The 20949-nt window shown below is 43.5% G+C and overlaps 1 protein-coding gene across 2 annotated transcripts in view; it reads left to right on the top strand.

Moving 5' to 3' along the window:
• Window positions 1–602: 602 nt before the first annotated feature.
• Window positions 603–20949, top strand: part of PODN (podocan) — a 28163-nt gene continuing 7816 nt past the window's right edge. Inside the window, exons 1-7 of one of the 2 annotated variants that reach the window (XM_064455073.1) lie at window positions 603–719; window positions 4258–4520; window positions 7409–7502; window positions 9540–9604; window positions 13836–13945; window positions 16200–16356; window positions 18922–19037. In XM_064455073.1, the coding sequence (XP_064311143.1) occupies window positions 4263–4520; window positions 7409–7502; window positions 9540–9604; window positions 13836–13945; window positions 16200–16356; window positions 18922–19037 (800 nt within the window). In that variant the 5' untranslated portion in view covers window positions 603–719; window positions 4258–4262. Of the gene's footprint in view, window positions 720–1291; window positions 1683–4257; window positions 4521–7408; window positions 7503–9539; window positions 9605–13835; window positions 13946–16199; window positions 16357–18921; window positions 19038–20949 lie in introns of those variants that run through there. The other variant, XM_064455072.1, reaches the window with a different exon arrangement.

Here is a 20949-nt window from a genome sequence, read left to right as displayed (position 1 = left end):
GTAACCTTTGCACATGGAATGTCTGGTTTCTAGTAATGGCTCTGTCCTGCTGGATAATCCTGGATTGGTTATGACACTTGTGTGCCTCTATTTCCCCACTAAAGGAGGCATAATACCCCTCTTTTTATGATGTCCCATAGTACCTCTAGATGCTATGTGACAGCTAAGTACTATACTTATACAACAAAAACACAGATAAAAATGCATTCTAGGGGAAGGATGAATTCTGCTCTCTTCCTTGTGGGCTACTCTGGCATCAACAGTGAGCCAGGTAATTTCTCTCCCCCTCCTCCTCTCTGTCTGCAGACTGGGGTAAGACGGGGTGGTCCCTCAGCACAAACACACTTTTTTTCTCCTCCCTGAAAACACTTGTGTAAACTTTGTTGTATGGACTCAGGGTACTGTAATATAGAAAGAGTAGCAGGCAAATGCATCCTGGATCTCTGAATCACTAAGAAAAACAAGCCAGCTTTGTTTTGGTTTAATTTTTGTTTTAGCAAAAACACACTTCCCACACTAACTTTTGAAACTTACACGTGGCACAGAGGGGGATCAGTTCCAGTTGATATGAGCCTGGAAGAAGAGAGGGAGGAAATAACTTAGTTGCTTTAGACTTCAGTTCAGCTGGAGTGAGAGGAAAGAATCAGTGTCCCTTTTTTGGAATTCAGCAAGAAGGTCGTGCTCTTGGTGAGGACAGATCCTCTGCAGATTTTGTGAAGGTACTGTATGGGGCGCTGCGGGGCATTCACAAAACAGGTGGCTTTATATTTAAAATAGTAACTCCGCTGTCAGTGACAAAAAGCTATGTTGCTTTCTTGGAAGTATTGCTGCACTTAGAGCATTCTTCCATGTTACAAACAGCATGTTCCTCTCTTTTTTACCAGGAGGGGAGAAATAAGAAATGGGAGGCTCTGGGCTAAAGATGACCAGGGCTGGAGTGTGTGTGTGTGTGGTGGAGGGTTGTTTTGATGTTTAGTGCTGTAATATGGGGCTTAAAAAATAAAAAAAGAAAATGGGTAGATGGGGAGTTATATCAAATTTGGGGATTTTGCCTCTAAGACGTTTATAGTTTCAGCCTATCTACCCCTGGTCCTTGAAGATCAGTTGATGGGTTGAAAACCAGTGGGAGTTAAAGGGGAGGGAGATGAAATGCAGGAAAAACTGCTGACCTGTCTGTCCCTGGCTAATTTGAACCAGATTCAGATTTTGTGTTGAATGCAGCTAAAATTAAAGATTTAGTAGCAGATAGCATAGCTCTGGTATCCTGCAATGAAATGCTAAAGCACACACCGTCTCTGCTTTTCTTCTGCCAATTCCAGCATGTTTTCTTTTGGCATCTCTCATGGATCTTGCAAACTGTATTGACAAAAAGGAACAGGAGATTGTTTCTTGCCCAAGTCTTTATATTCAGACTATAGCTGCTTCCTCTTTCCTATTCACATTTTCCCATATGGTGAGTTTGGAAAATTCCTCTCCAATTTTGTTGGGAAGTGCAGGAAACCCGTTGGTAGAGGGTTGCCTATTACTCTCTAGTTCTGCTGCTCACATCTGGAAAGGATCTGGCTTGGAAAGGGGAGACTCGCTCTGAGCTCAGCGCATGTAACTGACATGGCATGAGCCGAGGGAGCCTGTGAGGGCAAGAGAAATGTTCTTCTCCATTCATCTGATTTCTGACAGCAAAGGTGAGTTTTTGAGAACTTTACATTGTTTTAAATGCTGGGCTGTCAGACAACATCCAGCAGCCTGCCTTTCAGCTGCAGCTTTTAGAAAGGATGTTAAATATATGTAGCAAGCTCAGTCAACCTGTTGATATTGAAGGAGAGGATGTTTTTCCATCTCTGTGTGTGTCCCCTGTGAGAATGTATGTGGAGAATAACAGATACAGAGATGAGATATTCTGAATATGATTCTGTTTACTGAGGTAACTAATCACTGAGAAACATACGGTAACTCCTGAAACTTCAGCTTCTTGAGACTGTGCCTTTTTTAGCACTCTGCCTCTGGTGCTGTGTGGCAGCAAAGTGCAGAAATCAGTGGTGGTTCTGTCTGAACTCTGAAAGACGCAACCACAGAAACCCCTGCACTGATTTCAGTGAGACTCCAGTCTTTGGGTGGAAGGACCTGATCCAGAGCCTGCTGACAGCAAGGGAAGAGGACTTTTTCCAGTGCATTTTGAGCTACTCCTTTAATAAGGTTTCTTAATAAGGCTTTGGATCAGGCCCATGGGAATTAGTTTAGATGGAGTGAGTTACTTCAGACTTTCTTTGAACTAAAAGAAAATCAAAATCATGCCTGGTTTTACTGCCTGTGCTCCAGATGCAAGCAGATGTTTCTGTATCCAAAGTGTCTCCCTGTGGCACCAGAGCAGCACTTACTTCAAAGGCATTGTAGCAGAAGCATGCATAGTGATGACAACAGGGTGAGATTGCCTCGGAAATTTTAGTGTGGAATAGATAGAATACTTCACGTTAATTTTTAACACCTTTTCAGCTATATATGTGGAAAAGTCAGCATTTTGCATATCTATAGAGCCAATACCAACCATGATGTAACTGTGTGCTATGGGAACAGTGCTGGTATTATTACAGCAGGGCTGTTTGTGACCTGCTTATATGAAGGTTTTTTTCTTTAGTTTCTTTTGTAATTATCTATAAGGGTAAGCTGATATACAGGAAAAGTACTTTGTTAGACATCTGATACATCATACTTTCTGAGATTATTTTCTCTAAGATTTCTGAAATATCTTCTGAGATTAGGTCACCAAATACTAAGGATTTTACTAATCCACAGTTGGCATACTCATATGGCCAATTTTTATCCATTTATTAATCTAGCTGCCATGTAAGGAACGCCATCTGATCTCTGGAATGTTTTATAAAGGAGATTAATTTCATTATATTCAGCTTTTACAGATATGGAAGATGTGGAATAGTGGAGTTGGGGGAAAAGGGATCAAGCAATGTTAAATCTTAAAATCACCCAGCATGTTGGCAGCTAAGACCAGGACCAAAGCAAAACCATCCATGTCTCAGGCTGCTGTCTCCTGTAGTCCCACCTTCTCCCATTTCTTCAAGTATAAGTCAGTGTGTAAAGAAATTATTTAAGGTTTTAGTGACTGTGACTGAGAGCAGGTTCTCTCCAGTGCTTCCCAAGCACCCAAAGTCTGTGAGAGCCCCAGAGAGAGTTTCAGCTGGTGCAAAGCAGCAAAGCCCTGTGGATGTGAAGAGATGTGCCAGTTCTGATAGCTGCCAGTCTGGCTCTGGGAAGTACTTGCTTCCGACGCAGAGAAGGAACCTGGGCTGGCAGAGGTGAACAGAGTACTTATTTCATATTAAGCTCATAAATCCATTGTGCTTTTTCACCTTAAAAGACCAGCCTAAATAAGAACTTCACATCACTGTTGAATACTCCTGCGAAGAATAGCCGGAAGGATAAAAGACAAGCCATTACCAGCCCTTACTGCAAATCATTATGTATGAAACCTGAGAAGGGCAACAAACGAGACCGAGGGGGCTGGGTTAGCGCCAGCTGGCCCATCCAGCAGATACTTAACTTCTGTTTGAAATTATTTTAACCTGCTGCCAGGAAGATAAAAGCTGAACATTAGCCAGGCCTCTAAGGTGCAGATCAGCACTGTCCAAAATCAATAGGAAGCCCGTTTTGTTTTCAGTAGCCATGAGATTTTGTTATTGTTCGATGCACGTGAAGCAGCCCCTCCGAGAGGCGTCCTGGCAGCCCGAGTCACTCTTTTCCAGCGTACGTTGTTTACATTAAAGAGGAGAGTTTCTTCCTGATGCAAAGCCGTAAGGAACAGTACGACCAACAGTTATATAGAAATAACATTGCATAACCTCCTCTATAAATCTCCGGGATCATCTGGCATTTCTCAATATGAAAAAGGCAGTAAATAACTCCAGGAGTGAGGGGCGGCGCGGGGGTGCTGCCAGGCCGCCAGCTGCAGCGGGCGTCCGGCGGGGCAGCGCCAGGCCGGCAGCCCGGGGCCGGGCAGCGCTGCTCGGCCTCATCCCGGTCCCCGAACCGCCCTTAGAGCACGGGAGAGCACCCCGGGCGGGAGGCGGGGCGGCCGCGGGGCTGGAGCCCCGGGCTTCCCGCGGCCCCGGGGCGGGAGGTGCGGGGCGGGTAGGGGGTCTCGGCGGGGCCGGACCCTGGTGGTCCCGCCGGGGTCGGGGTCGGGGTCGGGGCCGGGGCCGGGGCCGGGGCCAGGGCCTGACCCCGCGCCGTGCTTTCGGCTTTCAGGGGCGATGCCGGCCGGCGGCCGGGCGCTGCTGGCGCTGGGGCTCCTGGCGCTGGGCTGCGCCACCTCCCGCCCCCCGCCGCCGCCGCCCGCCGGCAACGAGTTCCCCGAGGGCGGCACCGAGCGGCGGCGGCCGCCCGGCCCGGCCCCCACCTGCCCCCGCGACTGCGGCTGCACCCAGGAGGGCGTCGTGGACTGCGGCGGCATCGACCTGAAGGAGTTCCCGCTCCAGCTGCCGGAGCTGACCAACCACCTCTCCCTGCAGGTAAGGCGGCCAAGCCCCGGCCGCGGGCTGGCGCGGAGCCTCCCCCGCCACCCTCGCGGTCCCCGTGTCCCTGCCTGAGCCCGAGCCCCGGCTCCTTCCCGCCTCCTGCAGCGGCCCCTCGGCTCGGCGTGGGAGCGGGCGGTGCAGCAGGCCCAGCGCTCCGGCTCGACGGACGCGCCTGGCCGTCGCCATCGGGCCGCTTCCCCACAGATCCAGGGAGGAAAGAAGGCGGGAAATTCTTCCTCTTCTGCTCTTCCAGCCCCAAGATAAGGTTTTTGTCCAAACTAGTAATTACTGTTACTGGTGAAGGCCTTCATTTAGAGGTGTCTTTGAAAAGGATGGGCTAAATTACTTCGTTAAGGAGAATTTTTCTGGCAGCACTACACATTAGTTGAAGCACTGTAAACACAGCGTACCAGTCTGGACACAGACCCCAACCACTGTCCTACAGAGTCCTGTCTCTCCCTGCACTGAGCAAGGAGCCAAAGCCATCCATCACCATGAGCACTATTGCCTGTGACATCCAGATGGCCGGTGCTGCACTTGTCAGGCTGCATGCTGCTGGGAGGCTCTTGGGTCATTTTACCTGGGAAAGCCACACCCGCAGCAAATGGTTATGCTGCAGGGTTGTCATGTCTTTTCAGGAGAAGGGGATGTAAGGGTATGAGATTCAAGCTTCAGGTAGAGGAAGCAGTCTGTCCTAGACTGTCAGCAGATTTCCATGCTCTGCTGATAGTTCATTGACCCTTATGACCAGAATTTCATAGAACCATAGAATCATTGAGGTTGGAAAAAACCTCTCAGATCATCAAGTCCAACCGTCAACCCAACACTACCATGTCTCCTAAACCATGCCCTGAAGTGCCACATCTACGCATCTTCTAAATACCTCCAGGGATGGTGACTCCACCACCTCTCTGGGCAGCCTGTTCCAATGCCTGACTACTCTTTCACTAAAAAAATTTTTCCTCATATCCAATCTAAACCTCCCCTCATGCAGCTTGAAGCCGTTTCCTCTCATTCTATCGCTAGTGTCTTGGGAGAAGAGACCAACACCCACTTTGCTACAACCTCCTTTCAGGTAGTTGTAGAGAGTGATAAGGTCTCCCCTCAGCCTCTTCTCCAGACTAAACCACCCCAGTTCCCTCAACCTCTCCTCATAAGACTTGTTCTCTAGACCCTTCACCAGCTTCATTGCCCTTCTTTGGACACGCTCCAGCACCTCAATGTCCTCCTTGTAGTGAGGGGCCCAAAACTGAACACAGTATTGAAGGTGTGGCCTCACCAGTGCCAAGTACAGGGGCACCATCACTGCCCTGCTCCTGCTGGCCACACTAGTCCTGATACAAGCCAGGCTGCTGTTGGCCTCCTTGACCACCTGGGCACACTGCTGGCTCATGTTCAGCCGGCTGTCAACCAACAGCCACAGGTCCTTTTCCACTGGGCAGCTTTCCAGCCACTCTTCCCCAAGCCTGTGGCGTTGCATGGGGTTGTTGTGACCCAAGTGCAGGACCCAGCACTTGGCCTTGTTAAACGTCATAGAATTGACCTCGGGCCATCGATCCAGCCTGTCCAAGTCCCTCTGCAGAGCCTTCCTACCCTTGAGCAGATCAACACTCCTGCCCAACTCGGTGTCATCTGCAAACTTACGGAGGGTGCACTCGATCCCCTCATCCAGATCATTGATAAAGATATTAAACAAGACTGGCCCCAACACTGAGCCCTGGGGAACCCCACTCGTGGCCAACTAGATTTAGCTCCGTTCACCACAACTCTCTGGGCTCGGCCATCCAGCCGGTTTTTACCCAATGAAGAGTACACCTGTCCAAGCCATGAGCCGCCAGCTTCTCTGGGAGGATGCTGTGGAAGACAGTGTCAAAGGCTTTGGTAAAGTCCAGGTAGGAACATACACAGCCTTTCCCTAATCCACGAGGCATGTCACCTGGTCATTTGGGCAGGCATCCTTCCCCTGCCTGTGCTCAGACACCTGGGGACATGGGCAGGGCTGGAGTGTGGCAGCCCCATGCACATTCCTCCTCCCAGTGGTGGCAGTAGTTCCAGATTTTTCAGTGCTGCTTTTGCCCTTAACCAACTGTTTTTTGTTTATTGCTCCCATTTGCCAATTTTCTTTAGTGGATGAATTGCAGATTTTGTTCAGAGCTTTCCATCCAAGTGCAGCATAGTTAGAAAAACTGTAATGTAAGCTGGCACCTTCCTCAGCAGATCTGTCCCAGGCGTGTGCTAGCCACGGCTCCCATCTCTACTGCCAACAGCAGAGAAGCTTTTCGGAGCAGCAGCTGTCATTCTCTGTGTATTAGCCTGGCTTCCAGCACAGTGGGTCCCTGACTGGTCCCCTAGGTGCTAAAACACTAGAATCACTCACTAATGGTCAAAATGGTAGTCGGCATGTTAATGAAAATCTGATGGCAGTCACCTCGACAGTAAAAACAGGAAGTAAGCCCAGTTTGACTCTCCCTGCCCATGACAAGTTGTTTTTAAAACAACACATAAATAACAGAAGTAATAATCTTGGAAATCCGCAGTGCCAGTCTTGTAGCAAAAGCTTTGCTGCAGCTACGAGGTTTGGCTGTGGCAGATGGATTTTAGGCCTTGCCAGGCATAATCACGCTCTTTGGGCACTATCAGTGAATAAGCATATTTCTGGGTATGAACTCAAGCTACAGAACTTGGTTCAGGCCTTCAAATGCTGCTGGGTTTGGATGTCTTCATTTTGAGCTCTGAGTTTGGCTCATTACAGAGAGAAGTCTGTTGACAATGATTTGACATGGTGGGTTCATTTCCAAATTTTATTGGAGTTCACAGTCTGGATTTATTGGGATCCTTCCTGGGATTACTTTGCTGATGATTAATACTCTCCATTTTCTTAGAATAACCAGATAGAAGAAATCTTTCCAGAAGAGCTTGCTCGTCTTTACAGACTGGAAACTCTCAATTTGCAGAACAACAGGCTAACTTCAAAAGGTAAGCCAGCAGAGCCATGAAGTGGACAGAGCCTGTGCCTCCACAACACCAGCTTAAGCAGTGAGACCAATGGCAGCCGATAAGGAAAGCCACAGAGTGATAGATTGACTTGGTTGGAGTGGTTAGCTATAACCCTCACTTCTTTGGCCATCACACAGATCATGGAGGCACTTTATCACCCGAAACATAATACTCAGTGTATAAGAATGCAGCCTCGCTGAACCAAGGAGGAGAGCTGGCAGCAGCACTGTGTACTGTGGCGTGAGATCTTCTCGTCCAGGAAACTCCCTCCAGTCCCACAGGCACATCAATGCACTCGAGAACCAGAAATGTCTACATGCTGAAAGATTTCCTTCTGACTGACCTTGTTTCTTATTCCACTTGCTTAGTCAGTGTAGTCAGTCAGTTAGTGCAGTTTAGTCCAGCTTAGTCCTTGTCAAATTTAATATAAATAATATACATTACAAATAAGGCAACTATTGCCCTCCTAAAACAATTTTGATTTTTGTAGGCAGGTTTTGCTTGCTAAGTCATACACTTATTAGAGAAACTTGACAAGGGGTTAGTAAGGAACACAAAAGAAATGGAGGAATTGGAGTAAATAGTAAGGGAGGAGGATATACAATACAAAAGATATAACTGCTGTTAACTTGTGTGTCAGCCAGTTGCTCTGAATGCTGTTGCTATCCTTATGCCAATGATAGAGAACAGCCTGTATTAAGAATGTGAGCATATTATGCACAGGACCCAAAACATAGCACTCTTACATAGCATAAGGAAGGTTGTGCTTAATAGATTCAAACTTTGACGTTATTACCTTTGGGGCTTGATGTTTCTTTCACAAGCTTCAGTGCAGCCCTGAGTTTCCAATACGTTTTGATGTGGGAAATAGCTTCGCCTTTGACTTATGGTTATCTAAGTGCCAGGTGGAAATGTTATTTGCAGCCTTTCCATTGTGACAGCAGTTGTGCTTTTGTGATCAGCTGGATGTGGAGTGATTCAGCTGAAAATTAATAATTATGCGGGTGAGGGTAAGCTCCGAGTTGGACCAGCTCTCTGAGCCAGTTACTGCATGGCTATCTGAATTGTGGGGGAGCAGAACAAGGGAAGGGTTATGAAATGCAGATACTGGTGTTATTTTGGCAACAGTGTGGTCATAGGTTAGATTGATCTGATGACTAAACAACCTCAGATTATGTCCTTCCAAAAAAAAAGATTTGCAGATTCATGAGCAAATTACAAAAGAAACTTCTCAGCATGGTTGCTGCGAGCACCAATAATCAGCTGTTCGGCAAGTCTACACAGCCCTGTACCTGACCCATGCCAGTGGGGTTGGCTGCAGGCCTTTCATGCTCAGGATTTTTAATGGTCTTCCATTCCTCTTGACAATCTGTGGGTTGGTTTTATTTTTAACTTAACAAAACACAAGGACAACAATAGGTCTGAGTCAGATTGTTTCAGTGGCAATGAAAAATACTTAAATCACAGAATCGTTAATGTTGGAAAAGGCCTTTAAGATTGTCAAGTCCAACTGCTAACCTATCACTGCCAAGTCCACCACTAAACCATATCCTCAAGCACATCTACCCTTCTTTTAAATATCTCCAGGGATGGAGACTCAACCACCTCCCTGGGCAGCCTTTTCCAATGTTTGACAACCCTTTCGGTGAAGAAGTTTTTCCTAATGTCCAACCTAAACTTCCCCTGGCGCAGCTTGAGGCCATTTCCTCTTGTCCTATTGCTTGTTAGTAGGGAGAAGAGATTGACCCCCGCCTTGCTACAACCTCCTTTCAGGTAGTTGTAGAGAGTGATAAGGTTTCCCCTCAGCCTCCTCTTCTCCAGACTAAACCACCCCAGTTCCCTCAACCTCTCCTCATAAGACTTGTTCTCTAGACCCGTCACCAACTTCATTGCCCTTCTTTGGACACGCTCTTGACATTAAAGATATTAGGTGAGAGAGGAAGCTACCCTCTGGTATTTTCACACAGAGAGGCAATAAGATGCCAATGTCACTGATCAGTTATTCCTGTTTTAAAGGGTTGCCAGAGGAAGCATTTGAGCATCTGGAGAACCTGAATTACCTGTACCTGGCAAACAATAAGGTAAGAGGCTCACAAGACTTTCGGACTTCTGTTCTAATCACGTTCTGAAAGTTAAAGACAGAAAGAATAAAGACAAGCAAGTCTTCAATTCTTTTAAAATATATCCTATGTAAGTAAAATTGTGCTAAATTGATATTCTAATGCAGGTTCATCTAAGGTGAAGGCAATCAGTATGATAAAAAATTAGAGGTTGCACATGTCAGTCTATTCTGAATGCTTATTTATTTGTGCAGCTGGTGAAAGGTTTCCCTTGTGTGTGCAGAGAGCCCCTGCATTTATAAATTACCACTGTCCGGTAGGTTTTGGATCAGCTGCACACAGCATTGGTAGCTGCCTGTATGCAAATAAGCTGTAGGGTAACGATAGGAAATGCTGGAGATCTCATTTGGATGAGGCTGGTTGAAAAAACTGTGAACAAACACATCCTAATTCCTTTGTTTGGGCTGTCAAGATCTTTAAAAAGCTATCCAGTTTTCCCTGATTCCCATTCTTACAAGGTTTGACGTGGGGGATACCCACACACAGCGAAACTGAGCAAGTAGTGAATTTTTTCTTTTAGTGGCAGTGGTAGGAGCTGAATTTCTTTTTTAATGGAGAAGATCCTAGGTGTTTTCGTATAATGACCCAAGGTGGATGTCATGACAGAAGCACATCTTCCCTGCCAAGGCTAGGAAGTGAAATAACTTCTCACATACCCTTAGAGCTGGGGGTTCCCATTATGGCTTTCTTTCTCCCCAGTGATTGTCCACAAATATTTGCTATAGATGGAACTGGGATGCCACAGAAAAACATAAGTTAAAACATCAGGCAGATCTTTGTTTGTCTACAAAAACCCTGCCCTTCCATCCTCCCCCCCCGCCTTTCTATGCATGTCTGTATATATATTTTATTCTCCTCTTAAAATCTGTGACCTTTTGATGTTCTGTTTATATACATGTGGCCACATTCAGGTTTCAGTCAGGCCAAGACATATCCAGAATCACTCCATAGATTTCTGTATGGAGTGATTGAGAATAGAACCCATTCCTTAGTACAGTAACATTGTGTTCTTTTCTCCCTTTCAAGCACCATTTCCATATAACAATCTTGGCAGTTAATAACTCCATAAAAAGGAACAAGCCAGACTGTGACTAATATTCCAGAACTTTGCACTCCAATTTTCCCTGTGTGACAAAACAAAGTGTTTGGTTTTTCTGGCTTTACTGTAGAGAGAAAAAGATCCCAAAAGAAAATGCAAACATCAGCGAATGTCAGAACTAGTTACAGTGAGAAGTTGTGGACCCACAAAATAATACATTTCTTTATAAGTCACAAGCCAGGGCAAACCAGATTGGCTTCAAACTGCATCCACTCTGCAGCAGGAAACACTGCAGATCAAGTAACTGTGGTGTCTGGAGGAGACCAAGGATTTGCTGGTAGTTTGCTCCTTGTTTTATGGATTATCTTAATGCTGCTTTATCTTCAGTTGTGATCCCATCAGATATAGCTAAATTGTCTTACGTTAAACTAGCATAGCTGGTTGGAGAAGAGAAATACCGTAATAGGCTAAAAGCCTTCTGTGGCTTATGAGTAGCAAGTACTTCAAGTAAAGAATGGGTGCTATAGTTTCCTTATTAATTTTTCACCCCACTTTCATAATTTGTATCTATCATATAGTATCCACAGTAAGCCATATTAATAAAAGAAATCTCTTCCACCAATCTGTAGACCAGGTCCTGAGCTGTCATTATTATTTACTATAAGTAGGTGATTTCGGTGACAGAAGTTTTTACATTTCTCTGTATCCACAAAGTGATTCACCTGGATCTAGTACTTCTGTTTATATCAAAGCTTGTTATAAGCAAGAAAACTTGTTCTAAAACTGGTAATAACTTTTGTATAATCCTGAGTTCATTGGTTAACTCATTAGTTAAGAGTGGAGAAACACTGCCATATGGAAAGGAAGATCCAGCAGTAAAGCTGCAAACAAAATGCAGCTGGAGAAATGCAGTTTGCTCTCAGCAGGCAATATACTAGACAAAGCTATTCAGTCAACTTTATTTCTGCTAACAGTTACAACAGTGCAGCATTAATCCTTCAAGCAGTCAACCAGTGGAGATCAATTAGTCTCATGACTAAGCACTGAAATGCCAAATCAAAGTCCTGAGCAAGTGAAAACTCTTTCTGGATGAAACTTCTTTTCCTCTTTCCTCTTTTCTTGTGGTTCTGATGGCTTTTGTTTCACATATCTGAGCCATGCCCTTTGCTTTGTATAAAAGTTATGACCTAATAGACTGTGTTTCAGGAGAAAAGCTTTAAAGTGCCACCATGTATGAAAGTGATTAAGTCTGTTTCCTGTGTCTGAATTCTCAATATTATGTCACGGTAGAGACTTATTTCTTTCTGAAGCACTGTCAGACCTTCCTAGTCAGAGATGAGTGCCTTTATCCACTTCCCTGAATTCATATCTCCCAGGTCAGGAGGTGAAAGATTACAGGTAAAGCCAGGAGTGGTGCTGTAGTAACTGTTGTAATATGTAAAACACCTATTTCCACTGCTTATCTACTATCTGGAAATACTGATAGGAGTGTGATTTGTGGGAAAGATCTTTCTTGTGTTTGTGACCGTTAAACACTTAAGACAGCTTAAGGATGGAGGTTTTGGCACAGGTGAAAATGAAAAACAGTCAATAATGTACTTCCATCTTTTAAAAAATAGGACTGTATTATGAGTCCAGTAAATTGCAAGTTCATGGATATAGTCCATCAGTGTACACTTGACAAACTAGTAGAGAGAGAATCTAGGCACCCTTTAGGTAAATACATAGTTTAAGGCTTTGGTTAGGCAGTTCTCCAATAAAGTGTCTGTTATCTCACAAATTGCTCATCTTTTAAATATTTTTGTTTTTACATTATTATTAATAACCAATTGCCATTTTATTGTAATAAAAATTTGAAAAATAAGTTTTCCTATCATGTGAGTCTTGCTGTGCCTTGCTGGCTATAAGGACTACGTTCTCTTTCACACAACAGTACTACGAGGAAAAAGTTTTATTGATTCAAAGAATTTCAGGCTAGGAGGCGGATCTCTTCCATTCCCCAGAGTTTCCCATCCTGATCTCAGAGCTTTAGATGACAAAGATTTCAGTGTCTCCCTAGAAAAGATGTTCTCTCCAGAGCCTTTCAGGTTGTACATAAAATATTGTAAAAGTGTTCTCATTAGTGTTATGGTTGACATTTGTAACCGTGGTGATTGCACCTGCCTACTGCAATTCAGTAGTGTTCTGTTTATATACTCAAGGATCATACCTACTACAGCACTGTGTTAAGAATTTGTTTCCCAAGGACTTAATCTTGATGCATAAATCTTCTGGGCTTATGCTTTCCAGAAAACTGTCCTCCAGCCTGTCTTGTAACCTGTATTCTTGATTTCTAGATGAATGACTTGGCTATTAGCAGCCACTCAGTGAACCTAGCTATAGTTTTATCTGGATGCTCTGTAAAACTGCACTTTTTTGATCATTAGTTTTCACTCCACCAATTTTTGTTCAGATGCAGATGTTCCTAGCATTTATTTTTTAAAATCACTGATAAAAATAACAACAGGCCAAGAGCAAACACATCAAATCCTACACCCCTCGTCAACTGTGAAGTTTTGGAGACAGGACCTTTCTGTATTTTGTTGCTGATACATCACTTGTTCAGTGAACAAAGTATCACTGTACCGTAGGTCTTTGCTTTGAAGTCCCATTTGATATTCCATCATTTGGCTCGGATATATTCCTGTCCTTTGGGAACCTGAATCCTCTGTTGAAAAGATCATTGTAAATGGATGAAATACTGGAACAGGCATATGAAGTGGCTATTACCCCGGCAATCTACTTTCATAAGGGAGGAAGTAGTAGGCCACCGTGAGGTGGGTCGGATTTTTTGGCACAGCTGTCTGAGGAATTAGGAACAATAATAAACAACGTGTTTTCTCTCTGAGTAACAATTTCTTGATATCTTCCACCAAAAAGACACAGGACTCTTCCAACCAAAACATTCACATATCTTGGAGCAAAAGTCTGTCTCCTTCCTGGAGAGATTAGTGAGTGAGGACAATTTGTTTTTGTTCATGCAATCTGCATTCAGTTTCATTTATTTTTGCCTGTTTAGAGAAAATAAATTTGCAGGTGTTTTGTTGCTGGGCTAATACTTGGTTAAAACATTTGTTACATTTAATTGGAATACCCTGTATATTTATTTTGCAGCTAACTGTGGCTCCGAAATTCCTACCAAATACCTTGATCAGTGCAGATTTTGCAGCTAATTATCTCACTAAGATATATGGGCTCACATTTGGACAGAAACCGAATTTGAGGTAAGGGATTGGGAAGTAAAACAATAATAGTGTTTACCACTGCTTGGAGGCAGTTGGTGAGTGATAAGAAACTATCTGGCTAAACCATGTTATTGCCTACTTATGTTTTTTGGAAGGAAACTGGTTATGTTATTCTCAGCATAAAATATCAAATAATCTCTTTGACAGACACATTCCAAGGGCTTTTACTAGCTGCTGGATAAACTAGGTAAAAATCAAATTGTGTCCATCTTATTTTTGTATCAGTTATGAGTTGAAAGTTGAACAGCTTTGGTTTCCCAAAATGGTGATTAACTGTTTAGAAATCCCTAGTTTTATTATAGTCCCTTCATTTAAAAAGAATCAGGTTGAGAGTACAGTACTCAATGCAGTTGAGTATAACTTAACTATATTAAAACTAAGAACTTTAGCACCTTCAGAAGTGGTCCATACCCTCAGGTCATGTTTCAAACGTCTCTCTGCTAGTTTCAGGTTGTGATTTTTCTTAGCTGTATCCAATGCAGCATATTGGCCCATCTCAAATTCAGATGCACATAGACTGCCTCCTGTGAGATATGGTATTTTCTGAAGGCATTTTAAGTAATCTCTACAGACACTGCAGCATCTAAATCCTGTAAAGAAATCTCAGACTCTGTTGGTAGCAATTTACGCATCCAAGTTTAGAAGCAGTTAATAATAGCTGACCCAGTTGAGCTCCTAGAGCCCAGCCTTGTGACAAATTGAAGAACTCTCTGTTCCCACTGAATTGATTGAGAGCTGAAGCTACTCTGTACTTATTAGGCCTTTAGTCTTATAGGCTCTCGGTAGCTGAAAAGGCTGAATCACTCACTGATTTCTGGCAATGTCTCATCATGAAAGAAGCTAGATTTATACATGTGTTCTTCCTTAATCTGAGTTGCAGAAGCTGCTGTGTTTTGATTTCGTATTAAAATTCTTGCACTCTTCTGAAGTGATTTTCACATTCTCCTATACCAATGCAAATTTTAATCAGAATAGTACCTCACTGGTTTCCAAGATTGCTGATAGAAAATCCTAACACAGTTGTTTCATTTGGTTTATTTGCCCCCAGCAGAGTTCATGGCCTCAGGCTGATTATTTGGAAAGCAAGGTTTTCAGAAAGGCAAATATTTGTGAGTTAAAAGTACAGCTGACTGTGCAGGGTGAACAGTATTTTCAATGTGGCTCTGAACTCGCTGGAGTGTGTGATCATACAATTTTGTTTCCATACTAAGCCTTTCCTTCCTTCCAGAAAGACGTTGCCAAGTTCTCTGCAACTGGTAGAGAATCCAAGAACAAGTTCAAAAAGCACACTTTGACACTGTGCTCTTTTGCAGTTTTAACATGTCTGTACAATTTTAGCTGCCTGCTGTCTCTTGGGGTAAACACAGAAAAGGAAGGGTTAATGGAAGTCAGTAAAATCCTATGATGTCTTTTGTTAAGAAGTCAAATGAATTCATTTAGCAGTTAAGCCAATGAAAAGCAGGAATAACTTCACAGGGGTCAATTGTTTTATACAGGATTGAAACCTGTGTAAGAAACAATGAATCAATTGGAGAAACTCTGTGAATATTGAAGGTTAAAAGTAAGAAGGGCAAAGGGAAAATAAGAAACTGTCTTTCTCTTGATCCCAAAGGTTCATTAAAAACCAAAACTCCTCCAGATGGGGTAAATCTGCTTTGTCTTTCTGTCAGTACTCGGTGCCGTTTTGAGTTCTAGGAGTAAGAGAGAAACTGTTTCCGGGGGAATTTCCAGCCTTCATGGGAGCAGAAAGAACGGAGGGATGAGAGATGGCCCTCTCCTGAGAGATCTACGGGTTGATTTTGCAAGCCCAAGAAGCCAAGATTTGATTCTAAGTAGAAGTTAAAACTGGGGGCGTAGCTGTTAATCAGATATGAGCTCTAACCCTCTCGAGTGAGGCCACCACACCAACATTCTTTGTTTCAAACCACTGTACAATCCCAGACTTGCACTCAGTTTCTTGTTAGATACGGAGATTAGGGTACTTGTGAAATCTGTATTCAAATGCAGGTTTAGATTTTGAATAGACCTAAATTTCAGAGAGTGTTCGGACAAGCAATTTGGTTTTGCATCTGTATCCCTTGCTAAATTAAAGGGCACATTGTAAAAACAAATCTAATTATCTCAAGGAAAGAGGAAAAGATTGAAGTATAATTTTTAAACAGCTTTCCCTTGGTAAAAAAGCCCCTCAGATCTCACTATCTGTGTAACATAATCTTTCTTCTCCTTCCAACAGATCAGTGTATCTTCATAACAACAAACTTTCAGATGCTGGGTTACCTGATAATATGTTCAATGGCTCTGATAATGTGGAGATACTCATCATGTCCAGCAACTTCTTGAAGTATGTTCCAAAGAATCTCCCTCCAGCACTATATAAACTACACTTAAAGGTAATGCCAACAAGGTTTTGTATTCCTTTACGATTTTGACCAAGTACTGTGTTTGTAAGGGATTCAAACTACACAGCCAAGCCATTTCAGTGCACTTGGAAACATTCCCAGGCCCATTGTAAGTCTCATCTGCTCTATGCTCAACAGTAGCTGTCTCCTATGTCCTTACTTTTTTGTTCATAAGTAACAGTGTGCTTTTGCAAAACACCAAAATGCTCACAGGGGACAAAAACCCTTCTCTGTGTTTTCAGGGGAATGCATTGCAAATGCCTGTGTGGTAGTGTTGTTGGTCTCTTCCCTGCATATAATGATATTACTACATATTAGTACAAGAAGGTAGATCATTCTCCATGGCCATCCAGTGATGGGCCTCCCAGTTAAGTTTGCCACTGATGATGCTGTTTTTCCTGACAGCTGCTTGCCCGCTATGTACTGGCTTTGCTCACTAACTCATTTCACATAGACTACTGTTTCCTAGCATCAGTGATCTTTGTTTGCTACTGAACTGGCAATTCAGACAACACAGAGGAAATCTGGATCATCTTGACTGCTACAACTTCTCCAGCAATAGTGCAACAGCAGAAGTTGTGGTATTAACTAGTCTCCAGCATTTTAAATTTTGTGTCATCTGATTTCGATAAAAACACTTCGTCATGTCTGTGCTAGAGATCTCAGCCTTGTTAACAATGGGAGAGCTGCAGCGGTGGGGAATCCTGGTTCCGCTTGCTCCTAGTGTTGACAGCTCCTTGGACGTGTGTAGACTGGAGACTGTTATCAGCCCCTGGACTTAGGCAGTTCTGTGTTCCTCCCAGCTTTCTTTTCCCTTGAAGGTTTCACTGCTAATTCTCATTAAAGTCTTCTAGAACACAGGCTTCTCCAGCTTGAAGAAAAGTAAAAGCAAACAGTCTGATCCTTTAAATTGCTGGAATTTCTCTGCAAAGTGTGAAGTTACTAGTCCCCTGCATTTTATTGCCATTTGTCGTGGTTTAGCCCCAGTCAGCAACCAAGCACCACGCAGCCGCTCGCTCACTCCCCTCTGGTGGGACAAGGGAGAGAATCGGAAGAGTAAAAGTGAGGCAACTCATGGTTTGAGATAAAGACAGTTTAACAGGTAAAGCAAAAACCGCACACACAAGCAAAGCAAAACAAGGAATTCATTCACTACTTCCCATGGGCAGGCAGGCGCTCAGCCGTCTCCAGGAAAGCAGGGCTCCATCACATGTAACGGTTACTTGGGAAGACAAACGCCATCACTCCAAACGTCCCCCCCCTTCCTCCTTCTCCCCCAGCTTTATATACTGAGCATGACGTCATATGGTATGGAATATCCCTTTGGCCAGTTGGGGTCAGCTGTCCTGGCTGTGTCCCCTCCCAGCTTCTTGTGCACCCGGCAGAGCACGGGGAGCTGAAAAAGTCCTTGACCAGTGTAAGCGCTACTTAGCAACAACTAAAACATCTCCACATTATCACCGCTGTTTCCAGCACAAATCCAAAACGCAGCCCCATACTAGCTACTATGAAGAAATTTAACTCTATCCCAGCTGAAACCAGGACACCATCCATAGGTAATCATTATTTTCCAAAGGGGTCTCAGACTTTGAGAACTACACTTTGAACTCGTATCCTTCCCTGCTGTCACCAGTTGTGTTAAGGGCAAGGGAGCTGAAGAGAGAAATGAGCATTTTGTTTTCAAGCGCACTGCCTGTCAGTAGTAACATTTACCTTGATACTGTGACTGGGAAAAAAACAGGACAACGAGAAGTGAGAGACAGCCAACACAGAACCAAAAGTGTCCAAAAGATGTCCTTTAGATGTGATACATCTTTTTTATTTCACTATTCATTGAGACACTCAGCCAAATCTGTCTGTGGTGGTATCCACTTTATATTAGTTGGCACATGAATCTAGGCCAGTCTGTCCATCACATTATTGTGTATACATGGATTGTGGGAAGTTTAACAAATTTCAGTGTCAGTGTTTTTTATATGTATCTCCTTTTATAATTCCTACAGTTTCTGTATGGAATTTCTAAGTGGAATTTAGTTTTATACTTTGTTCAAGTCTGCCTACTGGCTACTCGAAGCCACACTAAGGCAACAGGACTAATTATTCTGGAATCTACATTTACATTGCAGGAACTGTACCTTTTGGAATGCCATTAATCCTGGAAGGATGGCTGCTTCCCAGCTTCCAATGCAATTCTTCCTTATGGTGAAATCTGTCTTACAAAATGCATAAATTTTGAGCAAACTCCAGGGGTAGTTGCCTAGATTACATTATACATTTGCACATAGATGGAAGGACTAAGAATTCAAAATAAAACCATCCAGTATGGGGCAAATTCTAACTCCTTAGCCCAAACGTTCCATGGGGACTCAATAAAATTAGGTTGTAATATTTCAGTCTAATATTTGTATATATTTCTTAAGCAGAATTATAATGCCCCCTGAAATATCTTATGTCTAGCCCTTTGAAGTTTAATTGCCTGGTGTTAGTTCAGCAGAACCTGAATGTCCTATGTTGTTTCATGTCAAGTAAAGAGCTTTGTGCTTCTGGTGACTCTAGAACAACAAGCTAGAGAAGATTCCCAAAGGAGCCTTCAGTGAACTTACAGGTCTGCGGGAGCTGTATTTACAGAATAACTACTTAACGAATGAAGGAATGGACAATGAAACTTTCTGGTGAGACTGAGATCTGTGGTCTGCACTTTTGTTTCTGTCTGTGTATCTTTTCATGTACAGTAGTATATCTACTGAAAAAAGTACATCTTTAAAAGTAAATTTATTAAAACTGCATGACATTATGCATTTCTCTGCTAAGTCTATATGAAAAGGCTTAGATTCAGATGCTGCCATTCAAAAGCAAAGATCTGGATGAGTGGTTTGAATTCACACTGCAGAATACTTTTATACAAAAGACACAACACTGAACATCAGACTGCATCACTCCCTGATTGCCAGAGACCCAGGTACTAAGCGCCTTCTGCGAAAGGCCACCTAGAATGATGCTGAAAGCTGTCTCTGTTCTTCCAAACCAGACAAAAGTGAGGTTACTTGGGACTTTCCAGTTTCAAGGGCAGTTGACTGGAAGTTAAGGCCAGACCTTCATCTTCACTAAAGCCAATTCTGTGTTTCTGTGAATGTGGCTTGAAAGCAGCCACAGATACACAGTTGTGAATTCATCTGGCACAGCTGTGCCCCAGTGCAGATGGATTGCTGGAGTAGGAGGGATGCAATGGTGCTGCTCAATAGCCAGATGGCTGGAAAAGCTTTGCTACAAACTGATGCAACAGAAATAGCCTTTCGCTGTCCTAAATTTAGCCTTCAAAAAGTTAACATTTGTGTCTCTGCTTGCATTTAGTGCTGCCCTTGTTCTACCTGAAAATACAGATCACATAATCTGTCCTGCCCATAACTTAATTCTGTGAACTTTTCTGTTTTCCAGACATGAAAATGTATCAAACTGTGCTTTACTTTTCTGCATCCCACTCCCAGAAACGCCCCTTAGTAATTTACCATAGCTGTGTTGTGTCCACCTCCAGGTCATGTTGGACGTATCATAATTTCTGTTAAGATTTTGATGAACAGAGTATAGTGGCTGTAGCTAAGGCACCAGTCACAGTCAGCAGAGGGGGTAGACGTTGCTCCTTGCTCTCATGATACTGTCTGTACAGCACGGCATAGCGCTATTGAGATGTACCAAAGCTGGGGAAACGTTACAGCTTGCAGCAATGAAGTGCTTTACCCAGAGAGTATATTTGCTCATTCAGAGCATGCTTGGATAGCTGTCAATAGCAGTGTAGTAACCAGTAGGCAATGTCTGTAAGGCATTAGTACTTGCATTTCCTAAAAACTTTCTGGTCATTTGCAGTGGGTTATGTAGTGCCATGCAGATTACAGTCTCATTTGAACTGAGAAACTGACCTGAAATACTAGGGAATAGAGGACTCCTCAGTCCTGGCATATAATACCATTGATCCACATCCAGTTGGTATAAGTGGCTGGTCTCAGGATTTATTTTAGCTTCAGCTGAGTCCATGGAATCCAGATTCAGTAGCTTACACAAAGCAGCTCTAGCCCTGACTCACTTCCATAATGCTGGAGGGTCAGTAGAAGTTCACTGCTTTAGCCTAGGACACTGAATTAGCATTTCTGCTTTTCATAAGAGTAATATTTCATCATCTAAAAAGCAGTCCTGCTTTTCAGTTTCAATATACACTTTCAGAGAGACAGAAATTACTCATGTTCAGGCTATGGTTCTGTGAAATCAAGAGCTAAATTCTGTGTTCTAATGCTGCTCCCATGGCATCTTTCTCATGGTATTTGATCACTGAAATTGCTCATACATTGCTATCTGTGGTGTCAGATGAGAGAACAGTAGACTGCAAAACTGGTCTCAGGTCTCAGCCCAGTGGCAGTTTGGATGTATGTGGACTCTAGCAGATTCTCTTGCTAGTGTGGCTGGGGAGCAATGGCAGTGCCTAGTCCTAATCCCTAATGGCAGTATGGGAGCTCTCTGTTTTGCTGTCCACATCAGTCATAACATGAGACAAAAAAGGGGCAGTAACGGGAGCTGTGCCATTAAGACGCTAAA

Source organism: Phalacrocorax carbo, chromosome 6 (assembly GCF_963921805.1).
Source record: "Phalacrocorax carbo chromosome 6, bPhaCar2.1, whole genome shotgun sequence".
Classification (NCBI taxonomy): Eukaryota; Metazoa; Chordata; class Aves; order Suliformes; family Phalacrocoracidae; genus Phalacrocorax; species Phalacrocorax carbo.
The sequence above is the reverse complement of the archived record's forward strand: the minus strand, read 5'-3'. Positions and strand labels throughout refer to the sequence as shown.